The sequence below is a fragment of the Syngnathus typhle genome, linkage group LG17, assembly GCF_033458585.1.
Source record: "Syngnathus typhle isolate RoL2023-S1 ecotype Sweden linkage group LG17, RoL_Styp_1.0, whole genome shotgun sequence".
Classification (NCBI taxonomy): Eukaryota; Metazoa; Chordata; class Actinopteri; order Syngnathiformes; family Syngnathidae; genus Syngnathus; species Syngnathus typhle.
Genome location: NC_083754.1, coordinates 1,551,815 through 1,568,533, shown reverse-complemented (window position 1 = coordinate 1,568,533; position 16,719 = coordinate 1,551,815). Strand labels below are relative to the sequence as shown.

Genomic DNA, 16,719 nt, shown 5'->3' with positions numbered 1-16,719 from the left:
TAAATTTCCAGTGTTCTCAGAAAAAGAAAAAAAAACCAAAAAAACAATACAAACAAATCTAAAATGGGTCACCCTGTGACTTCCTGTCTCGCAATGGAAAGCGGGCCTGAGAAATGGTCTGAAGTAGACGTGCGTACGCACGAGCATCAACTTTAAGCGTTGACATGTCCTGTCAGGTGGTTACGGCGGTATGAGAGCGTGTGTATTTGTACGGCGGTTTGACATTTTGCCGCGGCCACAATTTGCACCATCGGACCTACCCGGCACCAAACAAACGACTGGCGTGAAAACCGCTGACATAATAAAGCTGAAGGCAAAAACTTACATATAAAACACGAGCCTTGTCGAGTTGTGCTGTTTAATTGTTGCCACGTGTTAGCTCAACTCAGTGTATTTTTTTTTTATATCCCTCAACAACCTCATCTGAGAAAACTTTTTCAGGTCGCAGCAACCAAAAGTTCCAAAGCCACAACGAAAGTAACCAAACCAAAATGTGATTTATTTCTCTGCTGCCTATGTTTTGCATTCTATACTGTGATGAGGAAGGGGCAGGCCTGAGCTTTCCTCCCAAAATAAACAGATTGAGGCTGGTGAAGCGGGATAAGCAAGAAGAAAAAGTCTCTCTCTCTCTCTCTCTCTCTAGCATACGTGTATACACACACAAGGAGGGTGGACTTGACAATTTTCTTTTCCCGATCAAACTTGCTGCAAAGACTTGACCGAGGTGAGATCCGTTCCATCCTTAACTCGCGGGTTACCGTTTTAACGTTAACTTGTAAACTGCTCCGAACTTCGACATGTGCAACGTTGCAGAGGAGAGCGTGGGATGCTCCACTTCGGTATCTGATAACACAAACCGTATGTGGTTGTAAAAAGAAAACCGTTTGGAATGGAAGCACATGAAAAGCCTGTGGTAATATGCAATATGTACAGTACACACACACACATATTGTGTTGTAGGGTAATGCTGGCCTTAGTTTTGGATCACAATGTGAACAGTGTTGCTAACAAATAAGTTGCGGTGCAGGAATGTCGCTATCCACATACATCGGTGCATTTGACTTGAACAGTCTTGCATAATGCAATCCACGTCTAGTTGGCTCATCACTCAAACTAAGCCACAAATTTTCCGCTGCTTAGCTGCCTGCTGGATTAAATCAACATTTTGGGAAGTCGAGCATAAGCAGCTGACGGCTGATAAATGACACTTGTTTGATTTGTCAACCTGCTGTCATTTTCTTATGAAGACTTAGTTTGAAAGCGCACGTCACCCAATCGTGTAAGCCGGCCGGCTTGCACAGCTGCAAGGACATCTTTTCTCCCAAAGCAGTAAGAATTCCACAGTGATTACACGGACAGCTGACCGACAAATATCTCTCATGGTAGTTCGGCGCCATCCTCTTGTTTTTGTTGGATTGTGCCCAAGAACTCTTTTGCATTGGTGGGAACCTTGTAAGAAAAGACGTGTATAAAATCCACAATTGTTTTTCATTGTCATTGTAGGTCCAAGCGCAATGTTGGCTGTCCTGCTCAGCCTGTCTTTTGTTCACCTGGTGACACAGGCCGCCCCTCCCAACGCCGTTACTTGCAAGCGCTGCTGCGATGACCTACAATCGGGAGCGGACGGCACCGCCACGCCCGCGTCAGGAGCGTACGAGGTCCGAACCTACATCAACATGACCATCCTAAAAGGTGGTACAACCCTCCGTCCTCGTTTTACCCTTCAGGTCCAAACGATGATTCGAATTGACATCTCTGCGTCGTGGAATATAAGTTTTAAATATAAATATGAATTTCAAATTGAAGCCGAAAATCGTGTCAAATAAAACACATTGTACTCACCGGAGACGCTTATGGATCCTGTTTTGCAAGCAGTGCTGATCGGCTCACAGTTAGCTATGATAAAAATGTGAAAATGGTTAGAAATCAATTCATATCGTTTTATACATATTGTATTGCAGTAAAGGTCCTCTAGGCTCATCAGTACAACACTAATATTAGATAAATATGCCATTGAGTATTGCTACATTGTCTGTCTACACGTGTTGCTGCACCATTTGTGTTCAGTCAGGTACTTTAAAAAGGTTTCCATGTCCTTCAGGGGACAAAGGCGACCGTGGTGAAAGAGGGACACCAGGTAAAATTGGACACGAAGGACCTCCAGGATCCATGGGGCCCATGGGCCCGGAAGGCTCCAAGGGCCAGGCCGGTCTTCCCGGACACCCCTGTAAAGTGGACTACGCCGCTTTTTCCGTGGGCCGTCGCAAGTCCCTCCACAGCCTGGAGGCCTACCAGGCGCTGATATTCGACACGGTTTTCGTCAACCTCGACAACCACTTCAACATGTTCAGCGGCAAGTTCGTCTGCCGTACGGCCGGCATCTACTTCTTCAACGTCAACATTCACACGTGGAACTTCAAGGAGACCTACCTGCACGTAATGCGCAATGAAGCCGAGCAGGCCATCGTGTACGCCCAGCCCAGCGACCGCTCCATCATGCAGAGCCAGAGCCTGATGCTGGACCTGGGCCTCAACGACGAAGTGTGGATCCGTCTGTATAAGCGGGAAAGGGAGAATGCCATTTACAGCGATGATGTCGATATTTATATCACTTTCAATGGATACCTCATCAAAGCAAGCTCAGAGTAATAATAATAATAATAAAATGTCAAGTTATTCTTTTTTTATTTAGATAAAATGACATCTTCAAACAACATTGTATGCAGAAAAGAAGAAATAATAAATGCTTTCGAACTTAACACTGTGCTCTGACCTGGCAATTTGTGGCACCGGGCTCATGTAGTTAGCCACTGCAGCCACTAGAGGGCAGTGACGTCAAAATAATTCTACGTTTGAAAGCAGGGCCAACTATGCATGTCATGCAAATCCAGAGATGGCATGGAGATTACTCTCCGATGGAATCCTTCACTCGGTTCTTTCCTTTTCTATTCACCTGAAGAACTGAAGGCACCATTTCAGTTAGAAAACTAACAGTTGTCGCTTTGATTGGATTATGATGAGGGCAGTGAATGAAAAGACATCTGGGGAAGAATTGACAATTACAGTCCTATCTCATGTTGTTTTTCTTCTTTTCAATAAATCTGGGATAACCAGACACTGCACTGTAAAAGACAAGAAAACTGATACATCCCATCCAAACAGATTACACTGTATAAAAAATGGGGCATGTGCAAGACTCAGAATCGTCTGTTTTTAACCAAATACACACTGCATCAAGGCTCAAGACAAGATCTCAGAAACGTTCCGCTGACCCATATCGATCGGGGGGTGACAAAAAGGCAAGACCGAGAATATCAAACAGACGTGTGGAACCGCACAGCTGCAACTGCATGCTGTTCAAAGTAAAAGAAATCCATCAATAAAAAAGATTTTTTTCCTTTTTTTTGTTCTTATGTAAACTTTTGCAAAGGCACTATCTTGTATCTTATTCATATCACCGGGTAGGATTCATATTCATGCACGAGCCTTTGTAATCGCAAGCTCGGAAATGTTACAACCGTTTGCAGCCTCCAGGGTTGACAACGCCAACGCACAACCCCAAAAAAAAAATTCCCTTTGGAAATTACATCCAGGTTTTTACCTGTCCCTGCATCCAGTTACAGTTGAAGGAATGTTAAGACTCAAAAACAAGCCCAGACAAATTCTACTCGCCGGAACTGTTGCATTTTTGGACATGATGCTACAATGCCGTTTTCATCATGCTTTAAAGCGGGCCAAAACAAAGCAAGCTATTAAACGCCGGAAATGATTACATCACATCAGTTAGGTCGCCAAGCTGAAGGCTACAATGGATAGCCGTAGGACAATTGGCCTACTCAGCTCAACAAGACCACGTATATACCATTCATGCTTTATAAAAAAAAAAAAAAAAGAATTACAAGAAACCATTGCACAATATAAAATAAATAGGTTTTCCACTACCACTGTAAGGCAGCAGCATTTTCTTTTTTAAAAATTCATTGGCCAACTGGCAGCCGGCTGCTACAAAACCTGCATGGGGAAGTCACATGGTAGCTAGGTAACTGAGCGGCCAATCAAAGGTGACATCAGAACCGGGAGTGTCAAACACTCGCCGTGGGAGCTTGCAGGACGTGCCAAAAGACAGACACCTTCCTTCGAGTGCTTTGTGCGATTGGAAAATCTTCATTGGACGGACATTTGCTTCGGTACGCCGCTATGATCAGAGTCAAATTAAAAAAGATGGGTTTTTTTTGTTTTTGTTAAAGTCCCTGTAAAGTGAATTTGTGCACAGACAGAACTAATTAGCACAAAAACATTTCACATTTCATTTTACAGGGACTTTAAAAAAAAGAAACAGTCACTCATTGAGGATGGGGTCGGGTCGGTTATAACCAAAAAGCCTGAAGTCGGGTTCATAGAGCTTGTAAAGCTCCCTCCGCACCTCTAGGGGCACCGTGCCGAACCAATCCGATTCCGAGTCACTGGCTGTCACATTTCTGTGTGAGGTAGGAAATTCCACCACGTTGTCCACACGCAGCAGACGTAACAAATGCTCGGCGTCTTCCTCGGCCGTCTCCAAGTGACCCACAAAGTCGTACTGGATCTGGCACGGGTGGCAAAGGCGGTACACCTGCTGCCAGTGCTCATTAAAGGGACTGTCCTTCTCCGTCTGAGGGTCCAGTAGATACTGGATGAAGTGGGAGAAGGAGGGGTGGGCTCCCGCGGCAAACGCCTGGTCCACAGACTCGGGGGGCGTTGGCTGATTGGCGTAGCGCTGCAGCATCACCTTACCGAAGCGGCGGTAGAAGTCCTCGTTGCGCAGCTGGAATTTATCCCGGTAGGCTGAGATGAGCCGCAAAAAGGGGTCCCGCACGAAAAGGAACTTGGTATACTTTTTCAGTTTGACCTTCAAAAGAAAAATCATTTAGGAAATGAAATGCTTTCGTTGGGAGTCAAAAAAAAAATGAATTCTGAACCGACCTTCATGAGGTGCCTTGCAAACTTGCCGTAGCGCTTCCAGAATTTGTTGAAGGTGAAATGCATGCTGCCGTTGTGAGCCAGCTCCCTGGGGATGACCATTGGGTCTCTTTGGGGAACACCGTCGTGGAGTAGGCTCTCACTGAGAACAATCATGATTCGCTTCCAATTTGTACAGGCCACCTAGGGGGTGCAAACATCGAATGATCACAGGGGAAGAAAAAAAAAAAAAAAAACACCAAGCTCCTATTTGTGAAAATAATAAGCCAACGAGTGGAGAAAAAAAAAAAGTACCTTTGGAACGTAACAGTAGATGACTCCATGCCTGTCATCAACTATCAGATGATCCAGCTCCTTGTTGGGAATGTCATCGAATGAACGTTTCTTGCCGGGAAACATCAGGCTGTCATTGGCACACAGTTCCTTAAGTAACCTCTGCCGGTACTCCTGTTCATTTCATTTCATTTGGAAGGCAAATGGATCATCAATAAATGAAATGTGGGCTCTTTTTTTAGATGACATCTTACAGTCAAACTAGAAAGTCAACGTGATTTAACTTTTGTCATTTGTCTTCTGCATGCAAGGAAAAATAGCTTGATTTGACTTTATACTTCGATTGTACTGTAATACGGCTAGAGTGAGACTGAAATCATCTTCATAAATATATTTACTTGTCTCTGGCGGAGCTCTGCTGCCACTGGAGTCAAATGAATCTTCCACTCCTGCCTTGGTACATAGCGCTCTTCTGCCTTCTCCGATTGGTTGCTGCTTTCGGCCGGCACCGGATCGGTGGGTTCGCCCGTTCCGGGCTCTAAGAACTGGTTGACGAAGGCATCGATGTCGGAGAGGAAGGATGGAATTTGGGGGGTTTGAGCTTGCTGCTGCTGCTGCTGTTGCTGCGGCTGCTGCTGTTGAGCACCATTTGTCATTTTGGGTCCGGGTGAGACCGGAGTGTGCAAATACTGACGGGACGCCCCAACTTCCGTCCAATAGAGAATGATGAGAAGAATCATGAAGGCGGAGCCCAGGAGGACAAAAATATGAAACAGCCTGGATGTCCCCATGGTAACAAAGTAGTGTGCAAGATGTGCTTTCCCAGCTACAGAAGGGCGTGGTTACATCATCACCATGGCAACAGATTGAAATAGTGACCTGCCTCTTTTTAACAGGGTCACCAAGGCAACAGATTTTAGTTACAGAGCTCTTGCTACAGGGTCTCCATGGCAACAGTCAAGGGCCTCTCTCACCATGGTAGTAGATAGGCGGCAGCCAGCGCGGAAATTTTCACCTCCGCTCCATGTGGCCAACTGCAAAGAGACAACACACAATCTTACGTGAGCATGACACTTGGATCCAAATACCGCAAAATCTTCTTTTTTTTCTAAGCACACTTGCCAAATGAAAGAGCATAAATTCATTTCACAGATTATTTGACAAGGCATACACTCAAATTTGACCTACCTCTCATATAAAAAAACAAAAAAAAAAACACGAACTCCAGTATTTAATACATGCGCGTCACTTTTCCACTCATCTAAATTTGGAGCTCTCGCGCTACAGTCGGCACTTTTATTCTCCCCTGGAAATACAGCCGCTGCAAGATGGATATTGCTCAGTGCCCGGTTACCTCATCCCGCTGGAAAGCTCAACGCCACACATTTTACAACTTGTTTGGGAAACGAATCCAGCACCTGCAGACTCTCTGCCTCACTCTTTCCATTCCGTGCAAATAGTATGAAGGAATGGATTTGGACACCTGGGCATTACACCTACAGGAAAAGGAAATGGAAGAAAATACAGAGTGGGTTCCACTCTCCCGTGAAGGCTTTAGGAGTGGGAATGATGGAAAGGTTAGCACTCCATTTTGAAAAAGGACAATGCTAACAACTATTCATTTCAAAAGCATTTAATGGCTCTCAAATTCTTTTAAACCAAACTCATCTTATTTACATGATCAGGACTTGCTGAAGTGTTTTATTAAATAGGTGGTTCATTCTGATTAAATGAGTTATAATACAATTCACTCATAAAAATAATTGTTTGAAGTAGTTGTGCAGAAACAAAAACATTTATAAAAATATGTTTGCACAAACCTACCAATTATTACCCCCCCAACCAACTTTCTTTTTGAAGATATTATTCGTCTTCTTGACTTCTAGAATGTGATTCAAATTGATGTTGAAGTCCATTGAAAACATTTTGACCTGCTTCAACCAAGCGGCGAGCAACAGACAGACAGACAGACCCCTCGGCGCGCATCCACAGCCGCCGCCGCCGCCGCCGTTACCGTCCTGTCAACGGATGCCAGAACGGGCACAATGTCGCCTTTGACCAAAGGCCCGGGGAACGCGCTGTCCCAAACACCCGAGGTTGCTCTTGTGGAAAAGAAGTCTCGCGTGGAACCGTTAGCTCTTATTCTGGAGGTAATAATTCAAGGTAGCCGAGGAAAACAACAGTGTGTTTTTCCCACGTTATCGCCCTCTCGAGCTGCATTTAATGTCAAAGTAGTCTCTTGGGTTCAACAATACACGCAGGGTTTCTTCCAAGACTTGGCGATGCTAATATGCACTATAAGCGGGGAGAAAGAGAAGCTTTTTACCTCTTTAGGGGGACGCTACTTGCCCCGCGTCAGCTGAGTCCTCTGTGATGCCAGCAGCCCTTCGATCTGGTGCTTTACTCCTCCCGAGATCAAACGAGATTTCTCCAAGTATCGCGATACTTTCCTCTTGACGTGCCCGTGGAATGCTGTATCGAGTTGGCTTATCGAACAAAATAATCGACGTGTACATTTGCCGCATTAAAGGCGAATAAAATTGTGGTACATCACGGTGACCAGCAGCCATTTTCTCCTCAATGCAATCATGATGATGGAATTAAAAGTCAGAGGTTAGAATGCTCTCTGCTGCTACCATTCATTGATTTCCTTTTAGTGGTTAGTTGTTGTAACTACAAGTAAACGTTCCATGACCCACAAAAAGCCACATTTGTTGTTTTCTGCTGAAATAACATTGAGGTGAATACAAAATATAGAAATGACGATATGCAGGAAAGTCTAAGTGACAATTCTATTCGCTGTCTAAAGCACAGAACATTTTCATGTACTTATCACATTGGCCACTAGAGGGTAGTATACTTCAGATCACGTTTGCCGAAAGAAAGTTTTTGTATCGTCCATGTACGTACAGTCTTCAAAACAATGCAATGCACAACTTTACAAAAGATCATGTTTATTGTTTTACTATTAAATACAGAACATATAAATCTACAATTTTGGTGCTGTATTTGTTGTGGTTCAGAAATAGTTTTTTTTCCATGTACAGCCCATGGTGAGAAATGATAAGTGCCTACAGTAGATCTTGCTCCACCCACACAGTCTTCTTCTGCTCCTCAAATATTCGCTCTTTAACCATTCTGATGAGGTCGTCCGTCCCTGGCCAGGCGTCTGGCTCCAGGCTGGCGTAGAGGCAAGGAATGCCCTCCAGCTCCTTCTCTTTTGCCCTGCTTGACCTCAGAAACTCCTCCTCCGACTCCAGCCGCAGTGGCAACTTTCTGTGTGTGGACAGGAAACAGGAAGGAAACAACTTAACTGTGGTGGCTGTTGTAAAATGATGACAACCTAAAATCAAGCTGTGTGTGTGTGTGTGTGTGTGCACAAATTGTACCGACAACAATTTTGTTTCAATATTAAGAACCGTTCCTTTGAAATGTTCCAGTCGGTCTCTTTTTTTTTTTCACAACTGGCATTCGAACAAGGGTGTGTAGACTTTTTATGTTTGGTTTTTTTTCCCCTACCGCAGCTTTTTGACATTTTTTTCACATATCTTGACAAAGATGATGATTGGGTATATATCCATCTTCAGGAGGTTCTTGACACAACTAAGTTCCGCTTCCAGTAGACAGTGTTTGCCCTGAAACAATATGCATAGTTCAGAACAAACAGAGATCAAATCACAAAAGTACAAATAAGTCAATCTGGTAATGATTGGCTGTGCAAGCAACCTTTGCAGCGATGGCCTCTATGCTGTCTTTGGCGATGAATTCAATAGAGGGATTTTTTTCTTTGTAGTGAACAATGGACTCTGCACTCAGTTTCTGATTATACTCCTCTTTGGGTAAAATATCTACAAAAATAAGAAGAGGATAATGCACACAAAGGAACATTCCTGACAATGGTTGAACAAATGTTGGCTGTAAAATCAAGACATCTAAAACAAGCAAGCAGGAACAGAAAGTTGGTTCTATCTTGAGACATCCGTGCAAGCAGAAACTAAAGTGATGATTGGTACTTTTCACAAGGGGGGGGGGTGCAAATAATCACATCATTCACATTCCAAACAAACCTGGTTTGCACACACTGAAGTCCGTGACCCCTCCCATATTAACTAATTTCTGTGAAAGTGTTTTGGCTAAAGCAGATGGTGTGAAGAGCACCGGTCTCTTCCTCTCAGTCCACTGGGGGGTGACAACACTGTAGGGGGTCAAGTTCAAACTCCTGCTCATCTCTCCCTCGGGATCAGCTCCATCTGCTTGCACCAAAGACAACGTGATGTAAAAGCAGAACAATCTCAAAAGAAATATGAAGACTGACCTTCTGCTCTGAGTGCGTCTAAGCCTTGTCTGGGGAGAGTTGCGCTACTGGAGGTTATGATTCTCACACGCTCGTTGCTGTTCAGTCGCTTGTATTTGGTATCCGTCCTGCTGACAAGCTTCAGAGCACCCATAATGAATCATGAAATTATTTGAAGACTGCCCCTTTCACATCATAACACACAGTGAAGGTAGTTTTATACAAATAGTACTGGATACACGGGCGGCGCTAGAGGGGGGGCCGCAGGGGCACTGTCCCCCCCATCCTAAAATATGTAGTGGACATCCAAAGAGAAATTTTCCAAGAATATTTTGTAAATAAAAATGTTTTGCAGAACCCCCCCCAAGAAAAAAAAAAAATCCTATCCCCGCCAAATGTCATTTCAATCCAGGGTCTTTCTGAATGTACTGATGCTTTGTTACCTGCATGATCTGAGTGAGGAAGATGCTAGCTCTGGACATGCGCGGGCTGGCTTTGGGATCAGACGAGGGGGTGCCTTCTTCTGCCTGCAAAGTGCTCTAGATATACAATCATCATCATAAAGTCATTTGCTGCACCCTATCCATCAAAATACCTTCAAATATATTTACCCTCATGTTGCGCTGCATTTCATTTTCCTCTTTCCCCCCTCGACACATCAACTTCTGTATCTTGACTAGAAGGAGCTGCTGGGCCCTATGTTTACAAACCCATTTGTACTTTGTAGATGACACCTTTCGACTTCTCAATAGAGCTTGGCATACCGTGAGTTGCTAGGCAGAGTCCCGCGATCTGGCAGGTCGCAGCCGCTGTAGGGATCAACCCGGGCGCACAGCCACTCGCACTGGCCCCGGTGCTTTGTGTCCACAACGTGGACCACCTCATCGCATTGCACACTCAGCGAGCAGTTGTCTGACTGACTGGAGATGTTCATGTTCACCCGTATGTAGAAAGAGTCTCCGGAAACCCGCGTACCTTCTTCAAGGTCCCTCTGAAAACGACGGTAAGCTGGCACGCACAATACACTCATCTGAGTCCAATCGAAAAATGATTCTAACGCTGTCGTCGGGTGACATACATACAATCAAAGTTGGCCCGGTAGTGCAGTCTGATCAATCCGGAGCAGTACTGCTGCACCCAGTGCGCTTCCTCCAGGGTGCTGGTTTCTAACGAAATCCTCTGGTTCTCTCCACGTATGCGCCCGTCAAGCTGAGGAGCGAGACGCACGTGACGGATTGACGTGAGCACGCCGAAACATTTGCACGAAGCCATCGGAATCCACTTTTGTGAGGTGATTTGAAGTCCATCTCACCAGCAAGAGGTGGTGACCTTCTCGCAAGCCGCTCTTCTCAGCAACGGAGCCCGGCTGGACAGATGAGATGAAAATCCCACTGTCATTGCCTCCGGTGAGAGTGATGTCCTTTAGTAGGTGTTCACCTAATAAGGTCAACTCCTGCATGGGCTTCCAGGCCGAGTTGATGCTGGACACGGAGGACAGAGATGGACGAAAAGGCCTGCGCACCCAAACAAATGTGAACAATAGAGGAAGCGACCAAATGTGTGTCATGTATACCTTTCCAGGGAAAGTTTCCTGAAGATGTTATTGACTTGCTCCATGTCGTAAGTGTCCATGACTTCTGATTGATAGGATGATGAAGAGGAGTGGAGAGAAGGTGGACCGCGCTCAACTTCTTCCTCTAAGGATGTATTTTGGAGATTTAAACCTTGGCAGCTTTGATAGCAGGAAGGAGGTTTTTGCAAATGATATTACCAAATTCCATAGTGTCACTGTCAAAGTCCGAGAGGCTGGAAGAAATCAAACGGAGAGGACCGATTTTTAGATTGCCCACGTTAGCTTCTAGCGCTAATCTGCAGCTTGTTGCATTCGAAATCAAACACTTTTTTTCTCAGATAGGAAAGTTCCTCAGGCAAAACACATCCAATGAGGTCATCACAATCACAGAGGTATTCAACCAACAGCATGTTTCGACAGTACCTGCGGGGGTGGAAGTCGTCTTCGTTCTCCCGTTCCCTGCGGTACAAAGAGGCTTTCTCGGGGGGCTCGGGCTGCGTGGATTGGATGCTGTCGGTACGGTAACGCATCTGGACAATATTTTTGGGGGAAGGATCAGATGAATCCATTGGCGTACCGAATAGCGTCGTTCTCACCATATTTGCCCGGTTGGACTGTTCCGTCATGGAATGATAGCTTTGATACGTGAGGGATGAAGGGGCCACGCTGGGTGTAGGAGGGAGGGACATGCTGCTGGCGTTTAAGTTTGCTGTCGGAATTTCAAGAAGTTCTCCACCGTTGGCGGGATGAGAAGGCTCGGTATTAGCCGCAAGCTCTTTGGGTACCCAGCTGGGAGACTTTGCTCTGTTCTGAAAGGTCAAGCATACAGAACTTGGAGTTATGCGTCAGCTTTTGTCCAAAAATGAGATAACGGGCAAATTTAAAAGAGTAAATTGAAATAAATGCCAAAGTTTGTCATTCATTCGGAGCGATAGCCTCACTGCTTTTAGATTGGGTCTGCGTCTGAGGCGGGACTCCTCAGGTGGCATCCTTTCCTCTGGTGACTCGTCACTGGACCATTCCGACTGGGCCTGGGCGGGTTTTAGCTCCCGCTGAAAGAGGAAAGTTGGGGCTACGTCCCTTGGTAAGCTCTGAGGAAAAGAAAAGAACCCAAAAAAAAAATCTGAAATGTGCATTTCACAATGACATTTCCGATTTTATTTCCAACCTGATCCAAGGCGATATCCTTGGAGATACGTCGCATGCGAGACTCCAGCGTGACCAGCTGAGCTTCTTTGCGCACCATCTCGATTTGGAGCTCATCGCTTTTCTCCTCCAACTCTCGAATCTGCTTGCGATACTTGTCTTTGTCGATCAGACTCTGCGAGAACTGGTGCTGGGCGTCGTCTCGGCCCCGGAAAGCCTGGGGCGCCAAATAGACGTTCTATAAAACGACGGCGCGTGCTTTTTGCTCGTATATATCGAGTCACCTGGTCCCTCTCTTTCTCCACTTCTTTGAGCTGCATGGTGATGGTGTCCATTCGGTTGCGGTACATTTGACAGTCTTTCTCCAAAGTGGAGCACTTGAGCTCCAGATCCTCCTTCTCCTCCAGATACTATGCACACACAAACAATGATCACACACACTCAGGAAGTTTTCTTTTTTTAAATGTATATTGGAAACACATGTATTTATTACCTTGTCTCGCAGTTCCTCTGCCTGCCTGACTTCCTCATGAAGGTTGTAGATGCGGTTGACCAGGTCCTGTCTGTCGTCCAGCGCTTCCTGTCTGTCATGCTCCAAAATGTCAACAATGTCTTTGTCTGAAGTGGACAGGGGACCAGGCTGGGCATTCAAAAAGAAAAAATAATTTCATTTTGAAAGCAAAAGGTGAGATTTGATTGCAAGTTAGCGAAATGCAAGTTTGTCCGCACCTGGATGATGGACTGAAGCTCCTGTAATTTGATTTTGAGTGTCTCGTTCTCCCGCTCCAGCTCAAAGATCTGCTCCCTCTTGGGACGTTTCTCGATGTCGTTCTTCAGTATGAGACTATGCTTCCTCTCTATCTTACACTCTTCCTCCATCTTGTTTAACTTGTGCTTGAACTGATCAATCTGTTTGAACGCAGATGAAGAAGTGGAATCGTGAAAAACAAGGGCCCTAATCGAGATCCCTGTGGTACTCCTGGAGCGATGGGTGTTGATAAACTTTGAATAGAAACTTGACATTTGGATCTGATACCTCCAGCTGCAGGTCTCTGCTCCTCATCACTGCTAAGTTCTTCTCCTCGCTCAGCGCGGCGTATCTCATGGCCAGCTTGTAGTTCTCATCCTTGACTCTCAGCAGCTCATCGCTGTAGGTGTTTCTTTCTTCTTTCATTTTGTTGTACCCTTGCAAAGCCAAACACAGGAAGTGGGAATCCATTTTTCATTCATGTCATGAAACTGTGGAAGAAGAAGAAGAAAGAGCGCAGGACAGGGAAGGAGGAACTAGAGTCTTTCTATGATTGCGCATTTTCAAACCCACCCTGACCACGAAGAATGTAACTTCATCATTTTCGGAATAATAATGTGACCGACGAAAAGTTTCCACCTCATGCCCTTCCTTGTGTTGTTTTGCAGTCTTTCCATTCTCGCCCACTTTGAAATGTATTTGATTGTTTTACTCTGTTGCGAGGTGTGAAGTTCCTGATTTACGAGCCGCAGTTTCTTCTGCTCATCCTCCAGGGTGCAGTTCTTCCTGCTGAGCTCAACATGCTGCAGGGCCTTCACTTTCGACTGCTGCTGCAGCTTCATCACCTCGTTCATCAAAAACTGGGTCAGACCTTCATGACCTTCTTCCACTGCGGAAAAGCGGCAAAGAACAAAAAAAAAAAAATCAACTTACAATCAAATGAAGAGGTAAAGCTTGGATTTGAGCAGAAGATGCTCTCCCACCTACGATGGTGGAGAAGCGCCGTGTTGGGTTCTTCCCCGTGACCTGTTTGTAAAGTTCCGGATAGTAAAATTCTAAACTCTCCAGAAAGACCACATAGCCCCGCTCTCCCTTGGAGTGCAGGATGTCAAGAAGGCGACCTGATGGGAGATTAGCATTAGCATATTCATTTTTTTTCTTCCCTTAAATATCAAAGAAAACAGGCGACATACTTGCGCGGTTGGCTTTGGAGACCAGCACTAAAGAGTTGAGGATCTCATCTTCATCTTGCTCATCCAGCACTTTGCATTGGCGGAGGTACGGGGTGAGCCGAGCCGGAGCGATGAGTCGACAAACTTCATAGCGTTTGCACTCCACCTTCTCCCACCGCTGCTCGACGTCGTCAAGGATACCCGGTGTGCCCTTTTCCATCTCATGCGTCCTGACAAGACCAGACAAGACCTCCATTTGGTGGTGGTGACATTCAGGGGTTTTTTAATTTCAAAGTTGTTTATAAAAGTGAGAGCCAAATGAATGATTTATCTTTCAAACGTAGCCTGAGGAGTGGAAAAAAAATATCTCTTGCCACATCTTGAGGGTGTGTGCCAGGCTTCGATGCAGATCACAGACTAACACACACACACACGTCTGCAGTAACCGCAGATATGCTTCCTCTTCTCTTCTTTTGTTTTCGACTATGTTGTCGAGAAAATTCACCTTTGTTTCCTCCTTGCCAAACCAGATGTGCGTAGAAGCCTCATCTCGGGGGACTTGAGAGTCCTTTACGCATGAGTGTGTTTCGCTTTCATAGCAGCACTTAGTGTGAGAACTAAACTAGGCGTTGTCACTTTGCATATCCCTTTTGGCACTTTATATTACAACCGGCGAAACAATATTTTGCGGCAACACATCGTCATCGCTAAACAGCGGGGATCATTCTTGTCAACCTCATTCGACAAATACGCCGATCAAACAAGATGATTCGGAAACTGTATGAATCCATCACCTGTATGTAAATGAACCGACTCCGGCCGACAACTCGTCGAGAGTCTAGACGGAGGTGACGCGAGGTCCAACCTGTTATTAAAACAACTCTAGAAGAAGACATTTCTTTTCTGTGTAGACTCCAAATGCGTGCGCAACATGCTTCCCTTATTTTATGTGCCGTGGTCTAGATTGACGTGGCACAAACCAACCGGACCTGTCAGTAAATACAAATTGTTGTTTGTTCCACACTCGACGCCGTTCTTGGCTAAACCGGGCAGACGATCAAACTAGTGGAGAAAATCACTAGAGTGATTATTAAAGCGAAATAACAGTCATGCTGAAGAAAACGCAAGTAGCTTCAACTAAATAGTGATTTTAAATAATCCACACTGACTTTAAATTCTTGATAAATGTCCTCACTTAAATATCATTATCATAGATAACATAATTAAGAGTCATTTGAGAACATTTATTTCATTTGAGTTATATTGTATGCACAGTACATTAAAACAATCATTTTTTTAATCATTTGATGTATTTCTTTTTTAACAGATCAACTTTTCACTATTGTACCAACACATTCAGATTGAAAATAGGCCATGCAATAGAGGGGCTGGAATTTGGATTGATGTAGATATAAAATGGTTCAGGTGTGTGCAAGCCATCATAAAGACTTCATTGTCCAAGCTTTAAGAAATGTGAGATGCCTTCCTTCCCTTGTGTGCGGAGTCCGATGGAGGAGAACAGGAATGAGAAGTTTTCCCCATTTCTTTTCAATTCTTTTTTCCCGACCAAGATAAATCTGCCTTTAGATAGATATTAACAACTTGGGTTTTGCAGTGACAGATTATTAAAAATATATATATATATTAGTATAATGCAATGACAGTGTCAGTCAAAAGTGAGCATTGTTATCTTTGTACTTCATTTGTTTGTGTAAGTAACGCTATTGTTGTGTAGAAAATGCAGAAGCTATAATGTATGCCCAGCCCTTTTGAAGCAGGTGACTGTGTGCAGAGCTGGTTTGACATACAGCTCAAGTTGTTGCTGCTGCAGCCACTTAATAAGTTAAATATTCTCCATATTCCAGCAACAATCAAAATTTGGGCTTACCTGAAATGTGGACGATAAGCAGTCAGCAAAGTCGGGAGAAATTGGAAATGACGAGGCGTGCCACTCTGTGTTGCTGCTGCAGCGCTTCTTTTTCTTCTTCTTGTCTTTTAAAGGGCATCTATGCTCTTTACCTTTCCAGGTCTCGAAGACGCGCAAAGTCAACTTTGTCTCACTCCGTCCTGAAGTGAGAGCGCAGACGCAGAGAGAGAGAAAGAGAGTGTGGGAACGGGACAGAAAGAAAGAGAGAAGTGGTGGTGGTGAGGGGGCGTGCATTTTGAACCTACCTGTACCGTATGACGTTTCCTTCAACTATTTTATTTTTGTTTCAGTGACCTTTTTTTCTTCTCTAAAAATATGGGGTCGTTCCTTAGTTTTGTGTTAACCTCTGTTGTAAAGAATGTTCTTCAGTCTCTTCCTGTATGACCAGTAGTAGTAGTAAATTATTATTATTATATTCATTATTATTATTATTATTATTATTATTATTATTATTATTATTATTATTATTATTATTATTATTATTATTATTATTATTATTATTATTATTATTATTATTATTAAAGAAATGTTCTACTTGTTCAAAAAACAAATATATTGTACTTGTTGAACGGTGCTTTGTATACTAGCGCCACCCAGTGGCCTGTCATGATGACTGCTTTGGCCTAC

The 16,719-nt window shown here is 44.4% G+C and overlaps 3 protein-coding genes across 6 annotated transcripts; 1 reads left to right on the top strand and 2 right to left on the bottom strand.

Annotated features, from left to right (window-relative positions):
- Positions 1–52: 52 nt before the first annotated feature.
- c1qtnf6a (C1q and TNF related 6a) lies at positions 53–2,759 on the top strand. The gene is made up of 3 exons (XM_061302971.1): positions 53–724; positions 1,504–1,692; positions 2,102–2,759. Exons 2-3 carry the CDS (start codon positions 1,515–1,517, stop codon positions 2,647–2,649), a joined length of 726 nt encoding a protein of 241 aa, XP_061158955.1. The 5' UTR covers positions 53–724; positions 1,504–1,514; the 3' UTR covers positions 2,650–2,759.
- On the bottom strand, positions 2,669–7,813 carry LOC133170227 (carbohydrate sulfotransferase 12-like). 2 transcript variants are annotated; one of them, XM_061302970.1, is made up of 6 exons: positions 7,559–7,813; positions 6,587–6,728; positions 5,631–6,266; positions 5,254–5,406; positions 4,963–5,142; positions 2,669–4,888 (listed from the first exon to the last, which is right to left on the bottom strand). In XM_061302970.1, exons 3-6 carry the CDS (start codon positions 6,021–6,023, stop codon positions 4,340–4,342), a joined length of 1,275 nt encoding a protein of 424 aa, XP_061158954.1. In that variant the 5' UTR covers positions 6,024–6,266; positions 6,587–6,728; positions 7,559–7,813; the 3' UTR covers positions 2,669–4,339. The 2 variants fall into 2 exon arrangements, with proteins under 2 accessions (XP_061158954.1, XP_061158953.1); XM_061302969.1 differs by lacking the exon at positions 6,587–6,728.
- A 356-nt stretch (positions 7,814–8,169) lies between these two features.
- On the bottom strand, positions 8,170–16,300 carry card11 (caspase recruitment domain family, member 11). Of its 3 annotated transcripts, none has more exons than XM_061302964.1 (24): positions 16,054–16,300; positions 14,187–14,415; positions 13,977–14,114; positions 13,706–13,882; positions 13,282–13,430; positions 12,975–13,154; positions 12,739–12,885; positions 12,530–12,655; positions 12,268–12,462; positions 12,041–12,190; positions 11,696–11,908; positions 11,523–11,629; positions 11,298–11,332; positions 11,100–11,223; positions 10,839–11,040; positions 10,609–10,735; positions 10,291–10,534; positions 10,138–10,222; positions 9,970–10,065; positions 9,548–9,665; positions 9,300–9,482; positions 8,959–9,080; positions 8,752–8,867; positions 8,170–8,508 (listed from the first exon to the last, which is right to left on the bottom strand). In XM_061302964.1, exons 2-24 carry the CDS (start codon positions 14,383–14,385, stop codon positions 8,304–8,306), a joined length of 3,438 nt encoding a protein of 1,145 aa, XP_061158948.1. In that variant the 5' UTR covers positions 14,386–14,415; positions 16,054–16,300; the 3' UTR covers positions 8,170–8,303. The 3 variants fall into 3 exon arrangements, with proteins under 3 accessions (XP_061158948.1, XP_061158949.1, XP_061158950.1); XM_061302965.1 differs by having other exon boundaries at positions 9,970–10,053; XM_061302966.1 differs by having other exon boundaries at positions 14,187–14,395; positions 16,054–16,299.
- Positions 16,301–16,719: the final 419 nt, after the last annotated feature.